At 37.9% G+C, this 23,946-nt stretch overlaps 2 protein-coding genes across 7 annotated transcripts; one reads left to right on the forward strand and one right to left on the reverse strand.

The window, feature by feature from the left end:
* Positions 1-485: 485 nt before the first annotated feature.
* On the reverse strand, positions 486-11,213 carry scu (hydroxysteroid 17-beta dehydrogenase 10). The gene is made up of 5 exons (XM_045740690.2): positions 11,055-11,213; positions 6,643-6,807; positions 6,064-6,228; positions 3,570-3,807; positions 486-2,215 (listed from the first exon to the last, which is right to left on the reverse strand). Exons 1-5 carry the CDS (start codon positions 11,064-11,066, stop codon positions 2,025-2,027), a joined length of 771 nt encoding a protein of 256 aa, XP_045596646.1. The 5' UTR covers positions 11,067-11,213; the 3' UTR covers positions 486-2,024.
* Rpe (ribulose-phosphate 3-epimerase) lies at positions 9,680-23,740 on the forward strand. 6 transcript variants are annotated; one of them, XM_045740696.2, is made up of 6 exons: positions 9,680-9,939; positions 14,678-14,775; positions 17,014-17,169; positions 19,161-19,268; positions 20,278-20,499; positions 21,189-23,740. In XM_045740696.2, the coding sequence occupies exons 2-6, from the start codon at positions 14,686-14,688 to the stop codon at positions 21,288-21,290; spliced, it is 678 nt and encodes a 225-aa protein (XP_045596652.1). In that variant the 5' UTR covers positions 9,680-9,939; positions 14,678-14,685; the 3' UTR covers positions 21,291-23,740. The 6 variants fall into 6 exon arrangements, with proteins under 6 accessions (XP_045596652.1, XP_045596653.1, XP_045596650.1 ...); XM_045740697.2 differs by having other exon boundaries at positions 9,706-9,824; XM_045740694.2 differs by lacking the exon at positions 9,680-9,939 and adding an exon at positions 9,991-10,767.
* The last annotated feature ends 206 nt before the right edge of the window (positions 23,741-23,946 follow it).

The raw sequence follows: 23,946 nt of genomic DNA on the forward strand, positions 1-23,946 counted from the left end.
ACTGGAGTTCAGAAAGAGTGAAGAGATCATAATAGGGGGGTAAGACAAGTTTAAAATTTCAGAGGCGATATTCAATAAGGCGATTATGAGTAAGGAAAGCAGAAGGAAGAGTACCGGAGCTAAACAAAATTGCAAACCCAATTCATTCACAACCAACACCAGAACTGCAGAGATGAAGGACAAATGTACCCATAATCTTGCAGGTTTTCTGCCAACCATGAGGGAGACACAAAGGAGAGGGGTATTAATAGCAATTGGTGGGGAGGGGGGTTGAAATAGCCTAAGCTACTCTTATCCCTTTGAGATGTATTTTTTCTTGTTTCAATAAACATACTTGAACTTGGTGGGGAGAAGAACGGAATTTGCATCTTGCATGTTTAGCTGTGCAAAAGGTTCTACAGGCCACCACAATCATCTTCCAAAACACAATAAAATAAAGATTCAGGTGTATTACAAAATTTATATGATGTAAATAATACAAGAAAATTATTTAATTTTGTATATACATTCTACTTCAATGCTAGTAACAGATGGTTACATCAGACACAAGCTGTTCAGCATCATAATTAGAATACAATGTGCCAGCTTACATTAATTAAGAATGTGAATGTAAATACCTGTTACATTTTGGGTCAGTAAATTATACATATTATATCAATTATTGTTAAACTTTGTCAAGAACAATTAGCCGTTTCTTAATTGCAATTTTGTAAATTTTATATTAAAACATAATATTTTAAATTATAAATTAAATCAAACATCTAAAGAAACCAAAAATATATGAGAAACCTCAACATTACTAGAGTTTTAGTTATAAAACCTATGAACATACCTCTTGAAAATGTTCGCCCAACCACTTGGGCTGGACGGTAGAGTAACGCTCTTGCTTCATGCAGGTCGGCGTTCAATCTCCGACCGTCCAAGTGGTTGGGCACGAATCCTTCCCATCCCAAATCCTTATTCTGACCCCTTCCAAGTACTACAGTCATAATGGCTGGGCTCTTTCCCCTGATAATTCCCTCCTAAAAATGTTGCACATTCTCAAGAATTCACATTCTTTACCGGTAGCTGCACACATGCTCAAGCACAATACTCAAGAAATGTACCTTACAGTATAAGTCACATATACACACTAATCATGAACATGAACACACAAAAGCTGCTCCACCTTATATATTAAGTTTAAAATACTAAACATGTATTTTAATGTCCTAAACAGTCTAAACTAAATAAATTTTAAAAAGTTATCTCAACTCAAAAGTTCACAATCAGTCTCACCTCATTCCCAAACTCATAGCCAATAATTAGTAATGTTTATGCTCATTATTGTTTTTATTATTGATAGGCCTCAAGATAAAATCACTAATACTGTAACTGAATAAATACAGACTTTTATGTTTATCGTAGTCACGACCCCACCTCCACGCAGCCACGTTACTGCCGGTGGTGGCGGTGGTGTCCACAAGTAACCGTCTTCCCCCATCATTCAGTGCTCTGTTAGCTTTTCCGTGTATGTCATTTCCCGCCCACCTAAGTTATTCTTTAATATAAAGCCAATGTACAGTCTTGTATTATTATAACCCTTTTTAATGTTATTCATTGAATGAAAAACAGTACAAGATTTTTAATGTTATTCATTGAATGAAAAACAGTACAAGATTTTGTTATCAACACAAGGGTTGTAGTTTTAATTGTATTTATATAATGTTTAGGAGCACCCATTAGAAGAGTTTACTTTGGATTAAAAATATTAATGAAGACAGAAGTATGAAGCAGCAAATGTCAGCATATTAACATTTTTATGAACAGTTTTCTTAACATCATTGTGCCTGGAAAAAAAGCTTTTAGCATCAATAACTAACAGTGAAGTAAAAATCATTACAAAATGTATTAAATAAATCCCATAAACTTTTTACACTTCTGTACTAAGAAAATATTTTACTTTGATATTCAACTGAAGCATAATCAGAGTAACATGTACAAGAAATTCATATACAAAGTTAGAATTACAAAGTTGCCATAGCTCAAGCTTGCATTCGAATACCACCATCCACACGTATCGTCTCGGCATTCATCATGGGGTTTGTGATGATTGCCTGAACCATCATGGCATACTCATCTGGGTCACCCAGACGCTGTGGAAATGGAACAGTTTTGGCCAAGAAACTCTGTACTTTTTCTGGCAGGCTCATCAATAATGGGGTCTTAAATAATCCTGGAAAAAGAAAATACAGGTATCCAATGCGAGTAGTACGACATAGTATATTTAGAAATAAAGTATTACCAATATAATGGGAATGAAAACTTGCTTAAACAATATAATCAGCTGGGCTTCACGTATCATAAAGACAGACAATTCAAGTACTGTACTGTACTTAAAACAGTCAGACAAGGCTTGCATAATGCAAATAAATATGTACTTCAATAATTTTACATATATCAAATTGAGAAAATCTGCAAACACAGCAGTGTAATTAAAATCAGGAAGTCATCTCCAGCCTAATGTGTGGAATGTGTACATATGGTAGAAAACCCAAAACGTGATGAATTTTGAAGGATAACACTTTTAGAAAAGCTAGGTCCCAAAAAATTAGTTTTAAGTGGATTTTGAAATTGTGAGGCATAAACACAAATAATGACAAGCAAAAATTGTGAACCTACTAATTATAATTAGTTATGAGTTTTGTTAACCAAGATTGAAAGACTTGCACTATTAAAATGAAATAAGGCCACTAGAGCATATGAATGCATTTCTTTCTAAGGCAAAATTTGCTCTGGTCTCATTGGAAAGAATCATTGCACTCAGGAGAGGTTGAGAGTCTTCACCTACACTGTGGGGAAATTTTTCGAGTATAGGGGCCTGACAGCTGAGTGGACAGCGCTTTGGATTCGTAGTCCTGAGATTCCAGGTTCGATCCCCGGTGAAGGCCGAAACAAATGGGCAGAGTTTCTTTCACCTTGATGCTCTTGTTCACCTAGCAGTAAATAAGTACCTGGGAGTTAGACAGGTGCTACTAGCTGCTTCCTGGGGGTGTGTAACAAAAAGGAGGCCTGGTCGAGGATCGGGCCACGGGGGACGCTAAGCCTGGAAATCATCTCAAGATGACTTCAAGATAGGTGCCGAGTTATTCAGGTGCCAGGGAGGCTCTAGAGAAACTCTCAGTCTAGCCTAAAATAACCTCAAAAAGATCATTTCTGTATCCAAAGAGGGCAAGAATTCTTGCCTATCTCTATTCTAACCCCCTGTTTAATATAGAACTAAACAAAATAACAAAAAAGATTGTCTGAATGAGGGGTTGGTAAAGAGGCAAGATCCTCTAAATGAGGGGATGATAACAGATGAGCAAGATCCTCTATATGTGGGGGTTGGTAAACAGGTGAACAAGATCCTCTATATGAGGGGTTGGCAAACAGGTGAGCAAGATCCTCTAAATGAGGGGTTGATAAACAGGTGAGCAAGATCTTAACAGTAAGAGTACAGTATATTACCGAGATGGGATGTCACTTTTAATTTGTTAATTAATATTTTAGCAATGCTAAAAAGTTAATCAAAGGTAATTATCACTCACCTGGTGCAATGGTACAAACTCTGATGCCCAAGGGTGCCAGGTCTCTGGCAATTGGAAGTGTCATGCCAACAATACCTCCCTTGCTGGCCGCATATGCTGCCTGCCCAATCTGGCCATCAAAGGCTGCAACACTTGCCGTGTTCACTATAACTCCTCGCTGACCATCTGTGTTCGGTTCATTTTCCGCCATTAATGCTACACTAAGACGAATGACATTGAAGGTTCCACCTAAATTCACCTGAAATATTCAAATCAGGACTAAGTGTACTTGCATGCAAGAGATAATTAACTAGATACCCAACCCACAAACTTGAAAATACAAGAATTTATGTTTCGGTCCATCCTGAACCATTATCAAGTTGTATAAGGGAAAAAAAGTGGGAGAGAGAGAAAGTCAATTTATAAGGTAAGAGAATGAGATGATAGGCAAATAGGTTAAAGGAAAGGAGTAAGGTAAGAACTAAAGGAACAAGTAGTGGAAAGGGTTGTAGTATAGGAATAAGATAAAGCATTGGAATAGGTGTGAAGTATAGGAAAAGGTTTGAAGTATGTGGAAAAGATAATGTATAGGAAAAGATTTGAAGTATGGGAATAGATTTGAAGTATGGGAATAAGGAAGTATGCAAATAAGATAATATATAAGAATAAAGTAAACATACAAAAAACGTAGAGGAAAAGAAAACATGAAGTGAAGGAATAAGATTCATGTTTAGAAATAACAAAAAACTGCAGAAGACCAAAAGGCTAAGAGAATAAGGTCTCAAGTTAGTGCGGGTTAGTTTCTGGATTTTGGTCGAGTTATGAGGTTCCTGATTAGTCCTAGCTTGCTGGAAACCCTTTGGTTTCCTTGGGGTCTTGGCATGAGGTAGATTCAGTTTTCCAGGTGTTCTTAGATGGTGCCTGTGTTGCACTGCTTACTCTGCGATGTAGGCATGTAGTAACTACATGTGAATTTGTTTTTGCTCTCTGGTGCTCTGGCTGTGGAGGATCACAGGGCAAGTCTTTATGTAGCCTCTATTTTACATATTTTGGCTGTGGTTGAGCTGTTTTCAAACAAACTCAGTGGTGGTCTAGCACCTTGTCAAGTGTTACAGCTATCACCTGTGACGCAGGCATATGGAGGCACTGCCGAAGTCACTCGCTCTTTTTCTTCAGGAGGTAGTTGCGAGTTTCTTCACTGCTTGTTTAGCATGCTGACAGGCTGTGCTGGTCTATGCTTTACATTCAGATTGGTCCCTTTCTCTTCTGTTTGCCTCTATCTCCCATGGGAGATAACTTGAGTGAAGCCCTTAGGCTTCACTCAAATTGTGCTTCTGTGGTTTATTGTCTGAATGCATCCAAAGGTAGAGGTGAAGGAGTGCCCTTTAAAAGACAGAGGGTAACCAAATGATATCCCAATGAGAACAAGACTTTAGGTCCAGCTAAAACAAGGCAGCAAAAAGAGGAAATTGGACACTCATAGACTCCCCAACAAACCCCTAAGAGCTCTGGTAGCCCAACCCCACTGATGGAAAGAGAGGGTCAGAGGTAAAGCCTACAACATCCTCCAGGGGCCCAAAATCAGGAGAAGGGAAGGGGGGGCATTAAGCATGGAGGTCACCTACCTTCTCTACAAGGGCAGCAGAAACAGTCAGAACTCCAACCATAAACATCTGATAGGAAAAGACAATCATGACTTGCATAACTTGTGCACACATTCATCAAAGGCACAAAGCCCCAGCATGCATAAAGAGCTAGGTAAATTGCTATCCCAGCATGCTAGTTCAGTGTCGTTAAACTAAATACTTTAACTGTAAATCAACATCAACAGGTCTCACACCTATAAGCAAGGTGACTCAAGAGGAACAACCCAAATCCATCAGTGCAGGGAAATTATTAGCCGACTACAAAGAAAGGGAACCCTGGCCCACAGTCTAATCAAAATACAATTTATGGGCAGAGGCAATGTTGATGGCATAAAACATAATCACGAAAGAAAAAAAACAATAAAGACATGACCCTTAGTGGAACAAGTATTCAGGGATAGCCAACACTTAGCTTAAGCATGAAGCAGAGAATAGGCACTGCCATAGGTTAAATGCCCCAAAGGCTGCAACCTGGTGAGCATGAGGAGAGGGCGGGATATCTGGGCACCTGGGTTATCTAGGCTGTCACCTGGTGTTAGTCAGGTGCATCACAGTTAGGGTGCTTACACCACAGCAACAATTGTGTTGTTTTGTTATCTGAGGGTACTTAGTTTTCTTAATGCAGTCGCTTTTTTTTTCCTTATTTATTTTGGAGGGGTTTATGCACCCTGTTCCCATCCTATAAGTGGTAAAAGAGCCAGAGTCTGATCCTGATTCCTGGCAGGTAAGGGTAGGCCTCAGGTGCCTGGTGCATGTCCTTAAGGTTTTTCTGGACCAATGCTTAACCTAGAGAATTACTGAGGAGGCCCTCCCAGAAAACTACCGGTAAGAGAAACAAAATATACACACATATAATAAAACTGATATACCTTTTGAACTTGCATGAAACTTTCTAAATCATGAGATATTTTCTTGTTGTGGTTGTATGTCTTCACTGCTATGCCTATGCCGGCACAGTTGACGGCTACATCTAGACGACCAAATTTGTTCTTGCACTCTGATAGAGCATTCTCTACGTCTGGGGCCGATGACACCTGCAATTCATTAACAACTGTAATATACAAACTTGAATACTACTAAATGAATTCAGTAGGTTGATTTGTTATATGACAGGCCTGAAAAGTGTGCGTCCTAACCAGTGATTCGCTGAATCGAGGTTGCACTGTATTTATATTTCAAATAACAGGCTTTAACAGGAAAACATTTTGTGCATTTAAGATAGACACAAACAAATATTTTGTTTAGTGTTAGGGTGCCAGTTGTGTTACTAGCAATCAGAGAAAAATATCACTCATGTGTCTACAATATTGGACAAAACAAGAAAATAAAATGGAAAAATATATATATATATATATATATATATTTTTTTTTTTTACTTTGACCATGCTAATTGACTGGCTCCAAGAATATTACACTTACATTAAACTTTATGCTTCAAGACTACTTACATCAGTTGGCACAAAGATGACATGGTCACCAATATCCTGTGCTACCTTGGCTCCCTGTGATGTGGGCAGGTCGCAGATGACCGCCCGCCCGCCTTCCCGAACAATTCTCTCCACAGTGGCCTTCCCTAAGCCAGATGCTCCCCCAGTGACAAGAGACACTAAACCCTAAGGATAAGAAAAAAATTAGGTGGAAATATTCCTAGACCTTAACTTATTATTACAGAAAAAACATATTCAATGAAAATGATGTGCAGCATTCCAGTATAACAACTTAAAGGTAGAATACTAAAATGGTAAATGGTAGAATGCTAGAATGGATAAAACAATGGTTCAAACAAAGAAAACAAAGGGTCGTGCTAAATGGAAATGAACCTGACTGGAGAAATGTGATGAGTCGGGTGCCACAGGGGTCCATTTTGAGGCCAACACTCTTTCTCATACACATCAGTGACACAGATGAGAATATTACAAACCACATCATCAAATTTGCAGATGACACCAAGATATATGGTAAATTGAAAAGTGAAAAATAATACTGAAGCCTAACAAAGAGATCTATATTAACTCTACACATGATCAGAAGACTGGCAAATGCTTTTAAATATTGAAAAATGCAAGACGTTGCATGTGGGGCACACATCACAACTGCCAAATTAATAGTATTACTTTGCAGCAGATTGATGTAGAAAAGGACCATGGAGTCAAAATCCACCATTCATTGAAAGTAAGTAAGTAATTATCAAAAAGAAGGCACCAAACCGTGAAGGTTATGTTGCACCATCAAATGTGCGGGATAATCAGAGGGCGCTAAATATCACCAAGGATGCCAATATGAGAACAGAAACGCATAAGGCGAATGATATCAAAAGTATCCGAGTCACTGAGAATACTATCGAGAAACAAGCAACCGCGGGGGACGGTCGGAAAACAAGACACATGCTCGTCCCGGAAGTCAGGACACTCAACAAGGATATGCACGACCGTAAGAGGGACAATGCAATTAGGACAATTCATTGAAAGCTGCACAACTGGATTGGACAGTAGTATAAAAGCAACCAACCCCTAGGAATACTCAAGCATACTTTTGACTTTAAAGAAAAGAAGGCAGTTATTCAATTGTATATATAGTATATCTGGTGCTCCAAACTTGGATTATTGCATCTTGGCCTGGAGACCTACCTCATCTTCAGGAAGATGTAGTTTCTTCGGAGAAGGCTTCAACACTGGGCAACAAAAATCATTCCAGAACCACATAAACTCTCATACCAGGAAAGGTTGAGGGCCACCGGGCTAACTCCCCGGTGGCCCTAGGACCTAGGACCTCCCCTAACTTTTTAGGTCCAGATAGATGCAGTCAACCCACCCATCTCTTTCCTGTAATATCTCTGTGGCTCGATCATAGAAACTGAGTAAATTCGATACATAGGATCTTCCAGATCGAAAACCATACTGTCTGTCTGATATTATATCTTTTTCTCTAGGTGTTCTACCCATTTAGTTTTAATTATTTTTTCAAATATTTTGACTATTACACTTGTCAATGATACAGGTCTATAATTGAGGGGGTCTTCCCTGCTGCCACTTTTGTAGATTGGAACGATGTTAGCCTTTTTCCACACATTAGCTACAACTCCTTTACACAGGGATGCCTGAAAAATCAGTTGAAGTGGAATACTGAGCTCAGGTGCACATTCTCTCAAAACCCATGGTGAAACTCCATCTGGACCAACTGCTTTGTTCTTACTTAGCTCCTTGAGCATTTTTTCCACTTCGTCTCTAGACACCTCCATGTGCTCAATGTTGTTCTCTGGAATTCTTATTGTGTCTGGTTCCCCTGAAGATTTCATTTTATACAAACACACTTTGGAACTTTTCGTTTAATGTTTCACACATTTCCTTTTCATTTACCGTGAATCTATTTCCCATTTTTAACCTCTGAATATTATCTTTTACCTGCAATTTGTTGTTTATGAATTTATAGAATAGACCTGGTTCTGTTTTACATTTGTCCACAATCCCTTTTTCAAAATTTCTTTCTGCCTCTCTCCTCACTGCCATGTAGTTGTTTCTCGCATCATTGTATCACTGGTATGTTTGGGGGTTTGGCCTCTTCCTATATTGATTCCATTTTGTGTCTTTTGGTCTCTGGGCTTCTCACAATTTCTGTCAAACCAATCCTTAACCAAGGGAGGGAGGTACTGAATGTCAAATATCTCTTCCTCTTTCCTGGTAAATATCAAATCCAGCATGGAGGGAACATTCCCTTCCCTCATCCTCGTAGCTTGTTTAACATGTTGAAACATGAATGTTTCCAGGATGTGGTTTACGAATCTACAAGTCCAAAAATCCTCCGTTCTAGCTTCATATGCCTCCCAGTCTATGGATTTCATGTTGAAGTCGCCGACTACCAACAGTCGTGATCTATCTTTATCAGCTGTCGCTATAATTTCTCTCATTATTGTTATAAGACCCTCTCGTTTATTATGTAGCTCCTCCTTTGTCCATGTGTTGCTTGGCGGTGGACTATATGCATTTATGATCATTAGTTTATCATCCTGATTTCATATCTCTAGTGCTATTATGTCAACTTCTCATGGATTGGCAATTATTATTTTGTTTACGTTTAAGTGCTCTTTCACCAGCACAGCGACGCCACCGCCTTTCCTAATTTTTCTGTCCCATCTCCAAACCGAGTAGCCCCTTGGGAATATGACCTTATTTAAAATATCATCTTCAAGTTTTGTCTCTGTGAGTGCAACAATGTCTTGTGTATGCAACTGTATTATATTACTTAACTCCAGTATCTTTGATCTCACTCCATCTATGTTGGTGTATGCAATTTTCAGGAACTTGTTCTGCCCTCTCCTTATTCTTCACTTCCCCTCTCACTAAAGATTTTGTTGGTTTGCCTTTATGTACCACTTTACTGTAGTGTACCACTTAGTATGTAGGGAGATTTATGTTAGTGATAAGATTTGGCATTAGTGATAAGTAATAGTGATAAGCGATTCGTTAATGATAAGATTTCACCCAACTAAACACCTTTATGGTGTTACAATAGGAAAGTGCATCCAACCATTTCTGTTCCCTCGGGATTTGAACCTGGAATTCTTGATTGTGATCGAGAATGAATCCCATTATACTACCGGGAGTCTTATTTATATACATAATGTATGGATAAGGTAGCTATCTTGAGCTATCTTGAGATGATTTCGGGGCTTTAGTGTCCCCGCGGCCCGATCCTCGACCAGGCCTCCACCTCCTGGAAGCAGCCCGTGACAGCTGACTAACACCCAGGTACCTATTTACTGCTAGGTAACAGGGGCATAGGGTGAAAGAAACTCAGCCCATTTGTGTCTCGCTGGCGCCCGGGATCGAACCCGGGATCACAGGTGGCTAGATTTGTGAACTTATTGGTTTGTAAGATGGTCTAAAGTTTATTGGCTCAAACTCACCCTTAAATATTATAGTTTTAACACTAGCACAATGGTCTACATTGTTGGATCACAACCGAGAATCTTGGGTTCCCCCACTGGATGGGTGACGGTGTGCAGGATAAACATATCAATTGTGACATTAGCTCTCCACACATGTCAGTTGCTTAATTTATAGACTGTACGTGTGGTCGGTCTCGAGCCCATTGTGAATGTGACGATGTGCACTGAATTTTAATGTTTACAAGAGTTGTTACATTCTTGTAAAGCCACTAGCATGCATAACATTTTGGGCAGGTCCTTAATCTTATTTTTTCCCCGGAATATGACCTGCCAAATCGTTTAGCAACCAGGTACCTATTCACTGCTGGTGAACAGAGGCTAGAGTTAAGGATTAATTTGGTACTAGATCATCAAGACTAACTTGCTTAGTTAAATGAATGGTGGGGTTCAGTCCCCAAGACTATTATGTGCCTCTAACCCTTTCGACTACCGCCCAAAAGATGGGTATACCTGGACTATACCTGGAGAGGGTTTCAGGAGTTGTTCTACTCCTCGAACCCGGCCTAAGGCCAGGCTTGGGGAGTGCATAATAAATGAACTCAACTAAAAACTGCTCCCCTGCTCAGGATAGCTGTCGATGAGCACCTTTTCTTTCACCTGCTACCACCATTCACCTAGATGGAAACAGGTATAGCCTGGAGTTAGACAAATATTAGCCCTAGACAAGCGTTTTGCCCTAAACGCTGTGCATAGTAGTGGCTTTAGGCATAGCATGTACCAGCTGTATCTAGCAAGCCAACAATATATGTGTAACCCATCTTGCATATATGTACTTTTACTTGAATAAACATTCTATTTTAGTTTATTTAGTTATTATGGGGGTTTGGCCCCCAGAGTGAGCCGGTAGGCCTCCAGGAGGACCGGATAATCGCTATAGGTTGCCTGTGGCCAGGGGCCTCACAGCACCACACTCACCTTCAGAGCCATGTTAGCGGCTGTAATACAACCCGTCGGGAAAGGTGATACAGGGAGAGGCTACAGGGTGATACAGGGTGATACAGGGAGGAGATACACCGTCAGGGTGCCGGCGAGGGCCTGGAGGTTTCGTACACTTGTTGTGGGGAGTGGGAGGGAGGGTGGAAACATGTAACCGGTCGTTTCGTACATGGTTCATACATCATTATATATAATTTATTTATTTATTTATTTATTTATTTATTTAAAATAAATCTAGTTTAGTCTAGACTAGAGTCGACTAATAACTCATACTTCCTATACTGTACACCCATTACACAAGATACTGCACACATTTGTAATGTATGTGTGAGTGTGTATGTATGTGTATATATATATATATATATATATATATATATATATATATATATATATATATATATATATATATATATATAGGGGTACCACCACTGGTTTAATTAAAGGGACCCACATCCTCGAAGAAGAAAATAAATAGTGTTCAGAGAAGACCTTGTGGATTCTCACTGAATACTTTAATCTTTTCCTCTCCTACCACCCCTATTATTTTCTGACATTGCAATTCAAATTCTCTTAACATATGTGAATCAAAAGATTTTATGAAACGCCTTAACATATGTATAAATAAACATGTGTGTGTGTAAATCACGAAAATGAACACATAAATAAGAATAATAATGTGAAAGTGTGAGAGGGAGAGGGGAGAGGTAGGCCTAGGGTAAGGTAGGCAGTGACAGCCGCCGGCTTGCTGTGAGAGGTAGCTGCAGGTCCCCGCTCAGGTAGGCCTCCTCTCTTACTAACTCCTACCTCAATTGTGCCCTTTATAGTTGTCATTTACCCATATATATATATATATATATATATATATATATATATATATTGCCCATCCAGTTACTGGCCAGAGTCAGTTGTGCTTGACCTTACAGATCGAGGGCCGTCCATCATCCCCCTAGAACCATATGTCCGCTGCCTTCTTGACTTGCTGTTCTTGTTAGTGTCATTCCCGGGGACAGGAAGCCTGTGTGTGTGTGTGTATATATATGTATGCTCCGCATACACCTTTAAGATCTGTACTTGACCTCCAAAGGTCAAGCCTTCACGGGGGTTTTGTATTTAGAGAATTGTGTTCAATTATGAAGATTTAATAATTTCCTGTGGTGTCTTAAAATGGTTTTGTTCTGGGGATTAAATGTGGGTATGTTCTAGAGGTGTATATAGAGGTGCTGGGAAGACACACAGATGTTAGTTTGGATATGAGCAGGGGTTTTATTTGAATGGTCCGGGGTTCGATGCCCGGGAAGGGTTCTGAGATGTTTAGGCAGGTTTCCTTGTGAGCTACAAGTACCGTCATATTGTTCAGATGAATGAACAAAGCATATTTTTCTAATTGTTAAAAATCATATTTACTACTGGGGTTGAGTTTGGTTAGTTTAGATTTGGTTAGGCTAGGCTAGATTACACTAGACGACGCTAGGCTAAACTAGATGAGGCAAGACTAGATGTGGCTAGGCTAAGCTAGGCTAGGCTGGGTTAGGTTAAATAGGGTAGGGTAGAGTCTGAAATCCTCTGGAGAACCATCTTGGATATTAATTAAGCTACCCCGTATTTGTTCCCTTACGCTTGATGCCTCTGTTTACCTTACAGCAAATAAATTCTGAGGAGATGGTCAACTGTTGTGATTTGCATTATTGAGAAGGTCAGCTGTTGGCCTTATGGGGGACTCTGATATACCAAACCAACTTCCTTACCCCCTGAATTTGAAAACCATGTCATTAGAATGAGTTGGTTTTCAAATTCTTTAGGCATCCCGTCATTTGTATGAAGTGACCCATATTTATTTCAAACCAGCCTGTTGGGTTCTATGTTAATTGAATAATAATAACAATTTATTGTATCGGGGGGACAGGCAGCCAGGTAAATTTAGGTACAGTATATTAAGCTTATATTGAGGTCCCCACCCCACCCAACTGACCCCAGGATGCAACCCCACAATAAGCTGACTAAATATCGACTAACTCCTGTGTACCAATTTACTGCTAGGTGAACAGGGGGCATTAGGTGATAGGAAATTGCACTCAACCATTTCTGTCCTGTATGAGATTCAAACCCAAAGTTCCTAATTGTGAGTTAAGAACGAACCTGACTACTACTGAGACCTGTGGGTCCTAGTAGTACACTGAGACCTACACTGGGACCCACCGGGACCTGTATTCACTGCTACTTGAATACAGTATAAATTTGGAAGGGGGGTTTCTTAATTAACACAATTCTCACTTTAGGTTACTCCTTAAAATGTGTTGCACATAGATCATATGTTGCTTCATATGAGCATTTAGATCATAGTTGATAATACTGTAAGGCATGGGAGAATAATAATAATAATAATATATTTAGAAAAAGTACATACATAGTTGCAGAGTTACAGTACAAACATTCTGTTTGATTTAAAGATAGAGGTAGTACATACAATACCTAAAGCCACTAGTACGCATAGCGTTTCGGGTGTGTTACATTATATGAAATACAATATATTTGATGCATAATAACTGCGCAATTTGAATGGGTGTGTAACGGTTCTATTGTTACGTAAAGTATGGTGACAAATAAACAGACACTAAGATAATATATATATATTTGGTCAAATATACAGAAGTACACAGGTGATACTTTGGTGTGAGTTGAGCGCACTGAGCGTCGGTACAGTATCTCGCAAGTGTCTGCTCTAGACCACACTTGAAAGTAGACTCTGGTTAATGTTTGCTATTCTGCTGCTTATATGCTCGGGCAACACCTCACCATGTTGCCCGGGCAACGCCTCACCTCATTCATCTCCAAAGGTTGACAGGAATATTAACAATGCATTTGGAGCGAGTATATTATTGGGATAATCTACTCGCTACAGGTGATAACTAGATTTTAGGGCAGGTTGCCTTGTTTTTTCAACTTGCTCCAAACTAAACACAGTGATGATGACAAATATATGTACAGTACTGTATTTTACTGTATACCCAATCTAAAATAAACCTATTTCTAATGAAACCTATAGGTCATATCCAAACAGTCAAGGAAAGCATGACTAAAGGGTATGGACAAGTTGTAACGGGAGCAAGTTGACCTGGTATTGTGGTAACGTAACATCTACCCAAGAACAGTGTGGGGTCAATTGATGATGCTCCTTTCATCTAAAGGTGAATCATGCAAGATTCTTTAAACTGGAAATTGTGAACTGTCAAACCTGTTAAATCTATCCTAGCCCAAAGAAAACCCCCCGCCATTCAATAAAATTCTGTATACAATTTAACCATGCAGCATCTAGCACTGTGATTACTGATCGATGAACCTTTACATTTCATACATAACTTTTTGCTAGGATATTAAGTTTTGTTCTGTAATTTCTTTAGAAGTTGGTTACATGTTGAATTAGGTTTTTGGTCAAGGAACCCCTTTTTTGACTTGCTCGTATCCTAATGTGTATACAGGTATACTATCTCAACCATCGAAGGTTTTCTTATGTCACTCAAGTGCAAGGCTTGGGGCAACATGAGACTTGTTTATAACGTTTTACTGCACTCAACCTTATAATCTTGCTTCTCATTTGCTTCCAGACTCGACCATGGCTGAAGATAAGAAACACGTAGAGTGCAAGATTGGGCCCTCAATCTTAAATGCTGATCTATCCAACTTACAGGATGCCTGCATTAAGGTAAGATATCTAAATCTATATGTACTGTAATAATAAGTAATATTTGTAGAATTAAGTGAGCAATTATAGCACAGTTCTTTGTACATATTGTAAATTTCCAACTCCAAATATTTAGAATTGTAGAATTTTGTATACAATCTGATCCTGATTTTACATGGCTGCATTCATGGAGTCACCTTATAGAATCATGCCAAATAAAATAATATTAATAACCTTATGGGACAAATAGAAGGTGCTTTTTGGAAATTAAATTTGTTATACACCAAGATGACGAAATACTCTGTAACATAAAATCAAAGCAGAAGCATTAAAACAACACTCAGTGAACTAGGCTGGTATTTAATACAGGATGGTATTAATACAATACAGGATAATTCTACCTTAAATAAAATACTTATAATGCTCAATAATCCGGCTCATTTGGGGCCCACCCCTCTCTTGAGTTAATTGATCATCTGGATCAACAGGAGTTCTAACTGAAGTCCAAAAATAAATATATATACTGTATAATGTATTTATATTTTATGTATAAGAAGGTACATTGGGTTAGTGGGAGTACATAACATTGATGTTTTTACATTCTTGCAAAGCCACTAACACGCATAGCGTTTCGCATGTACTTAATCTAACAGATACTTATAAGTAGGTATGTAATTTGTAGCAAAATTTGAAGAATATTAATAAGTTCATTGTAGGAAAATGTGAAAAATATTAATAGGAACATTGTAGCAAAATATGAAGATTATTAATAGGTACATTATAGCAAAATTAGCATTCAACATAACAACTATGATGCAAGTTGATAACAGTGATTACAATAGTGAAGTTGCATGTCTTAGCCACAAATATTGGGGGAGTGGGTAGCACAAGATACAGTGCAAGTTTGAAGCACTATGTAGAAAACTATGAGGATGAAATTACTTACTTTTTAGTTTTACTTTTGAATAAGGCATAGGTTGGACAGCTCTTTAATATGTTAGGGAGTTCCATAGACTAGGTCTCTCTATTTGCATAGAGTGTTTGCACAGATTTAATTTAACTGGAGGATATCAAAGATATATTTATTTCTGGTGTGGTGATCATGGATTCCATTACATCGGTCAAGGAAGAGTTTCAGATCAGGATTTGCATTTATGAATAAGGTTTTGTACATGTAAATACGACAAGAGAATGTGTGAGGTGAGTGTATGTTTAGCATGTTTAGGGATTTAAACAGAGGGGCTGTGTGTTGTTTGAAAACAGAATTTGTTATTGTTCTGATGTTTTCATAATGAATTCATAATAATTAATTGTCTTGGGGAACAGGCAGCAAGTGTATATTTACATGTTAAGCTTATATCGAAGCCACCCCTCAGAGTCGAAATACTGACCCTCCCTAGTGGCATTAGGTGATAGGAAATGTGCCCAACCATTTCTGTTCTGCCTAGGATTTGAACCCCTAAGTTTTGATTGTGAGTCAAGAAAGAACCCGACTATTCTAGTAACATAATTTGTATTTCCCAAATACAATACAATAAACATAAACTTACATGGTTATGGTAGAGTGACAAGGTTAATTTTGACTGCCAGCTGCTAAGGTTGCTTCTTGTAAGCATAAGTCTTCCGATGTCATTCTCAGTTACCTGGCCGAACTCTCAGTAACCGGGACTACTGTCCGAGTTTGCCGAAGTTTGGCAGAGAAAACTCACTCAGTTTTGTCCAGATTACCCAAAGTCTGGACAAAATCCAGATTACTCGCTAATCTGGACCCCAAACGAGGTCCAGATTAATGAGCCCTTACAGTACAATTAACAAAGTGTAAGAACAGTGTAATAGCAGACCAAACCTGAATGCAGGTGAAATAACCACATATAATGCCACTCCCTTCACCTCAATTATGAGTTCCTTGATATTCATTATTCATTGTTGGTAATGTAACTTTTTATTTTTAATTAGTGTACTATAGTCTTAATGTTTATACAAACCTTAGTGTATTATGTCTCATTTTTTCATGAATTTGTTTAAATCCTTAAAAGAAATTTGAATTGAATTTTGCTGCATGGAATTTAATACAGAATATTGTCTAAATTATTTTAATGTAGATTGGGTTACATAGAATAATGCCATATAGAATCAAGATTTAACTGTAATTGCATAATTGTCTAGGGCATTTACTATTTGATTGAAGCTGGATTATACTGCAAACTGCTCTTGTCACATATTGATAATGGTCATTAAACAGTAATAATATCATGACAGATGATGGACTGCGGAGCTGACTATCTTCATCTGGATGTGATGGATGGCCACTTTGTCCCGAATCTCACCTTTGGCCATCCTCTTGTTAAATGCCTACGCTCAAAGGTTCCTGAAGCCTTTTTTGATATGCATATGATGGTTGCAGAACCTGAGAAGGTAAAGTGTGTGCAGAATATTAATTACTGTATGTACCTGGGACATTAATATTCTATTGACAAATTGTTTCTTTTATTTACAAACTCTGTTACTCTCTGAGGCAAGATTACCCACTGTGACTGTGTGTGTAAGTGCAGATAGTACTGTACAGTCCCACCTTTTAAATACCAACCTTCACGTAATGAGGTGCTCTAGAAAATGTATAAGTTTAATTATCATATCAGATCTCCATAATCCCAAGGGGGGGGGGGAATCTTGGTTTATGGCAGCTATCAGCCAAAAATCCATATTGATTTTGATAGGCTGTAGTAATTTATAACAACATAACTGTTGACTTCTTTTCATAACATAACTGTAACTTCTGAACATAAAAGAACATTATAACTGAATTTAATACATATACAGTGTATATTCAGTATTTCACTATTTTTGTACATTTAGTAGTAAATTTCATTACGAATACCTAAATCTGGACAATTTGCAGAAATTAGTGTTTTATAAAAACCTACATTTCCTGCATCTTTCAGTAAAATGACACCAAAAAATTCCCAGACCATCTGCCTATATCCCACAAGTACATATGTTAATGTGGTAGATATAGCATTAAGATATAGGCACATTAGATATAATGTGCCTACAGATATAAATTTGGGAAAAATATTTGTCAAAAATATTTTTCCAATACTTACTTTTGTGGATATTTATCACGTTAACATAAAGAAAATAATATTTGGCTTTAATATAAATATGTATACAATTAAGACTTGTTTTTTATTCCATTTAAGCAGATGTAAGATCCCTTAAGAGTTTTGGCTGACAGACCAGTCAGACATCATATGTAATATGATGTGACCTGAGATCAGTGTGGAAATTACACATCGTTATTCTCTGGACAGGAAAATGAAGTCTGTCCAAATTACATGGGGAAACCCCAATAAAAAATATCATGCTATATCGCATATAAAAATTAGATGGTAACACTCACTGGTATCCATGATCCATGGCACGGAAAATGGGGTGGTCAGATGCTGCCCTCCAGACATAGTCGGAAACCAAGCCCTGAACACTTATGATTAGTCGTTTTATCAAGAGGCTTAATAGGCTCTTTATCTTTGAGTACTAACCATATTGTTTACACACACCCACACACACATTTGATTCCTCATCTACACATTCACAACAACCAAAAAAAAAAACCCACACATACACAGCTGTCACCATTATATCCTCACATATCCACAGTTAATATCGAGAATCTTGGCTTTTGGTGGTTAAATCAGGTCCTTGCAACTCATGATCTCCCGACTCACCCTCCTTGACTCTGCTGCGTGGCCCTCAGTCATATGAATCATTGCCTTCCCAGTCTGGCTCTGGTTGCCTTGGACATCTACTTCAAAGTGTATGCCCTACTTTATATTTTGTTATTGTGGTTTTGGATTGTTCTGAAGAAAGTATTGTATTCTCTGTGAAGTTCCATGTGATTAAGCTAGGTAATCTACTGAGGGGGAGTTCACCCAAATAAAGCATCATGTCTACAGAAATACCAGTATCTCTCTTTGAGTGGCACCTCGGTAGCTCCCCAGTCTTGCCCTTTTCTTGCTTCTTACCCCTTAGTCCATCTGTGTGCTGAATGGGATAGGTGGATGGGTAGTTGGATCACTTGTCTTCAGAGTTGTGTTTGGTAGTTTTTAGATTACTAAACTTCTTGGAAGAAGATTAAGTGTGTTTTGCAACTTATTTTTTTTTTTTAGAAGCTGTTCACCTCGGTAATAGGGTTATCTCTGATCCCTATTTGCTCACCTCATCATGAAGAGCAGACGTCAGTGTGAATTGAAGTCTGCTGTCAGTGTGCAGAGGTCCTCACAGTCTAACAGGTATAACATGGCCCCTATGATGCCAGTGTCGTAAGCATGAGAAGCTACTGAGGTGCCATCCAGAAACATATAATTTCATTATACTCAATGATTTACATTAGATTTTTGCATTTTCAGTGGGTTGACCCAATGGCTGATGCAGGAGCCGACCAGTATACATTTCACATTGAAGCTACAGTAGATGCTCCTGCTTTGGCTCGCAAAATCAAAGAAGCAGGAATGAAGGTAGAGTATAATCTTTTGTAATGTACATATACAGGATTGGCATGTACACGTATACAAATGTCCTTAAGTATCTTTCAGTGATACAGTACTTAAGGGTGCTGATCAATAGGACAAATTATTGACCGACAAAATTGTTTTCTAGCCTTGAGCAGGGCATGAGTCTATGTTGGTAATCATCCAAAATTTTGTTAAATCTAATGTAGAGCTTATTAGGAAAGCCTTGAGGCAAACCTATCTAGACATGCCATTCTATCTTGAACCATTTCTCTTATCTCCATAACCCCTTGTTTGTACTCCGATATTCCTCTCCTAGATAGCTGGTTGCTTACCATTCCTGCTTGCATCTGTGACCCTATTGCCGTGATGACCGAAGAAAAATATAATCAGTCCCTTTCCATTTGGACTTATTAACCTCAGTTCTGTAATCTATTTTTTCAGCCTCATTATCCATAGACCTATTCTCATGCATCATAATTGTTACTTATACTGTCATTTTGTTCAGTTAATTTTCAATTGTGACAGTTTAGATAAGTGTGCAAGTGTGCCTACCCAGTGGGCACAATATCCAAGAGCAACGTTAATTTAACATTGAATAAACATTAAGAAAATTGATGTACTGTTCATTCAATATAATCTAGGATATCGTACCAGTACAATATTTACTATATTTTGTATTTTATTTTATTCCATTTCTGTGGTCAGTTTCCTACCATAACCCCTAGGCCACCCTGACTCCCACCATGCCCAGTGTTACTCATCTTGGTTGCTTGCTGCTCCATGCCGCCTGATTCCTCTGCTCGCCTAGCAGCAAAATGGGTACCCGGGAGTTTGGTTGCATCCTGGGAAAACATTAGTAGTTAGCCTAGAGGGGAAGGGGGGCTTCGATAAGCCTAAGTACAGGCTTCCTGTTCTATGAAAATAGGAATTATATTTGTTAATGGACATTTTTGTTTGTATATACTCAGAAAAAATATTTATCTTTAGTGGGATGTAATTTCAATTTGAACAGGTTGGCATAGGAATCAAGCCAGGCACGTCAGTGGAGTCAGTAGTGCCTTACGCTGACCTGGCAGATATGATTCTTGTAATGACAGTAGAACCTGGATTTGGAGGACAGAAATTCATGGGAGACATGATGACCAAAGTCAGATTCCTTCGAGAGAAGTTTCCCGACATGGACATAGAAGTGGATGGAGGTGTGGGACCATCAACTATTGATGCCTGTGCTGAGGTAGGTCAGGCTCACCTTTGGCTTTGAGATGGGTTTATTTAAGTATTTTGGTCACAGGGGTTTCAATATTTTTATAAAACTTAGTTATGCATCTCGAAATGGAAATACCTGACTCGTAATAGCAAGACCAGTTTGTAAAACTCTGCAAAAGTCATAGTTTGTGATGCTTAAAGATGGTGTAATGAATGGTTAATGGGTGGAATATTTATCTAAGGTTAAGCACTGTATATGTGTGAGTGCTCCTTAAGTAGTAGGAATATGACAACTCTGCATACACATACATTTAAGTTTCTGAAATGCATTCCCAGTGTGTCCATATAGGCTAACCTTAACTTTAACCTGCACAAGATTTAATAAATCCATTATCCATTACTCTCATGGGGTAATTGTTCATTCCCCCATTTGATGGTGTAACCCCACTGTATTATTGCTTTGTTTAATGCTGTCTATCACACTTGACATTGTATTCCTTTAATACTCAATGCTTGCCTTCCTGCATTCCCCATACTTGACTGAATAATCCTTCAATATTCTAAGTATGCCATATACTGAACCTCCCATACTTGACAAAGTACTCATAATGGTTCAGACATTTTCCCTTAAAAATTAATTCTTCATGGAACAAACTAAATATATTTATCAAAGTCTTTGGAAACTTTGTAAAAGTAATTCACTTTTTATTTCCTCAGGCTGGTGCCAACATGATTGTTTCTGGAAGTGCTGTGGTAAATGCCGAAGACCCGAAAGCTGTCATTTTACAGCTGCGGGAATCTGTTGTGAAAGCCCTGTGAGGATGTATTTTCTATTTAACAGGGTTCCGGTGCAAAGATTCCATATTTGTAATGAGGTCATGGACTTCTTTGATGGTGGTTCTGCCTTGCATAGAGTACAGTACTGTGTTTAGATATCCCCAATGGGCTACCTGATTCATTTTTCATGTTTCATTATTGGGCCTTTGCATGTTTGGTTAAAATTTTTAGTGCTTTTGTATGATGCTACAGGGAAGGTCCCTATTGTTACTGGGTAATTTACCCCCCCCCCCTCCCTTCCCAGGGCCACCTTCCCATGGTAGCAGATTTTAGAACATTTTTAATATATTCGTTTCAAGGGGGAAGAGACTTTGAGTGTTATAATGTAAAATGAAAACAAATAAGCATTGTTCTACCCAAATTTCTACACTCACCCTGATGCTAGGTAATTCATGACTAGAACCATTTTGTTTTGTATTTAGTAAGAATTGTTAAAGATAATTTAAACGTCAAATGTATGCTGTAAAATAACACATTTTCAGGTAGCATGTGCATTTTCATCGCTCTAACCCCAGTAATTTTTATTGTAATTTTTATTTATAGTATATGCACTATTGGTATTTCATTGATGAAAACAGGAAAGCTCTGGTTGGTATTATCGAGGTTCACTTGATCAATTAGTGACCTTCTCCAGAGGCACATACTGTGCCATGTATGCAGTGGTCTCCCTTTTCCCTATACTTATTACATTCCGTGTTCATTACATAAAAATGACATAAAAAGCTGCCGCGATTTCCCTTTACCTATACTGTACCTGTGTTCATTACATTACATCATTACCGTATACTGTACATCCCCTGTACTCCATAAAGCACCTTGTTTTGTATTGTGAGATATGCTGTCGTAATGACACCTTCCTTGATTGCTGTCGTGCAGCAAACCATATGGAGTTTCTCGAGTATGGTAGTTCTAATTTTCTTTTTCAGTATTACAGTATTTTCTTTAGGTTAACATGTTTGTTATAGTTCCTAATGGGGTTTTGTGCAGTGCTTTAAGCTACATTCCATAGGTTCAAGATAAAGAAAATGAAATGGTTCGTACGTCACTGTTATTTCCATGTAGGTCATGTAATGTGCACTGCATTTGCGCTTGTCGGTTTCTAAGATGGGTGAATGAAAGTGAATTCTGCAGATATCTGCTGACATGTAAGATACAGTATAAGGAAATATATATACTGTACTACATAATGTATTTTGCAACCCAGGTTTGCAAAATACATTTACATTCATTAGATGAATGTAACCACTATTGTTCTTTTATGTTGATAATTTCAAAATTTTCATTGATGAAAATTTTACATGCTTATAAATGAATATTCTCATATAAACTCGTATATTAAATGGTTAAGAAAATGATAAATAAAGGACTGTAGAATTCCTGTTGGGCCATATGATGTGACTAATATTTATATCCACCCAAGTCATTTATGTACATGGCTAAACTATGTAACAATCCCATATCTGTTATGTTACCCGGTGATGTGTTTGGTTATTTATGATGCATAAGGGGTGACAATTATCATGTGATACTGTATATATATATATATATATATATATATATATATATATATATATATATATATATATATATATATATATATATATATATATACAGTATATATATATATATATATATATATATATATATATATATATATATATATATATATATATATATATATATATATATATATATATATATATATATTTATGTGAACAAACCTGAATGGTCTCCAGGACTATATGCAACTGAAAACTCACACCCCAGAAGTGACTCGAACCCATACTGCTAGGAGCAACGCAACTGGTATGTACAGGACGCCTTAATCCGCTTGACAAGCGGATTAAGGCGTCCTGTACATACCAGTTGCGTTGCTCCTACTGTAGCAGTATGGGTTCGAGTCACTTCTGGGGTATGAGTTTTTAGTTATATATATATATATAATATTATATATCCCTACCTGGATACTGACAGAATCAGTTCTGTAGATCATTTCTTTCTCTCATGCTAGGAACTCCAACAATATTCGTTTGGCTTAACGTGCAGATTGTTACTACTAGAGATAATGTCTTGTGCTGCAGCGGTATATGAAATAGATTGATGTACAGTCCTGATGAAAGGAAGTTGGATGAATAGGATTAGCACCTCTAAAGGGATAACTGATCAACCAGGCTGTGGTTCATCTGTCAGACTACAAGCAGTGGCATCTAACAACCTTTCGTGACCAGGAGGCTTGGTCAGAGACTGGGCCTTGGGGACATTGACTCTCAGAACTATCACAAGGTAGGATAAAGGCAATGATATAATTTTAATTTCATATATTTTTGTAGTCAAATATTCTAAAAACTTAAAACTTACTTTTGTCTGCTTTTCAGCATGGCTTAAGTTGAATTTGTTGAAAGAGCATTGAAATAAAAAGTTATAAAATAATATTTAATTATTCATTATTCCTGAAAATGTACATTACCCAGAGAATCAATACCCAACAAAGCAATTCAAACATGTAGTGGATTTTAAATACCTGTACCTGTAGCTCTTCGTGTATTGTATATATTTATCGTTAGCTAAAGAACGAAATATGGTCGATGTGTATTTTTGTTTTTTGAGACCGATGAATATTTGTAATAAAACCGAACAA

Source organism: Procambarus clarkii, chromosome 13 (assembly GCF_040958095.1).
Source record: "Procambarus clarkii isolate CNS0578487 chromosome 13, FALCON_Pclarkii_2.0, whole genome shotgun sequence".
Classification (NCBI taxonomy): domain Eukaryota; kingdom Metazoa; phylum Arthropoda; class Malacostraca; order Decapoda; family Cambaridae; genus Procambarus; species Procambarus clarkii.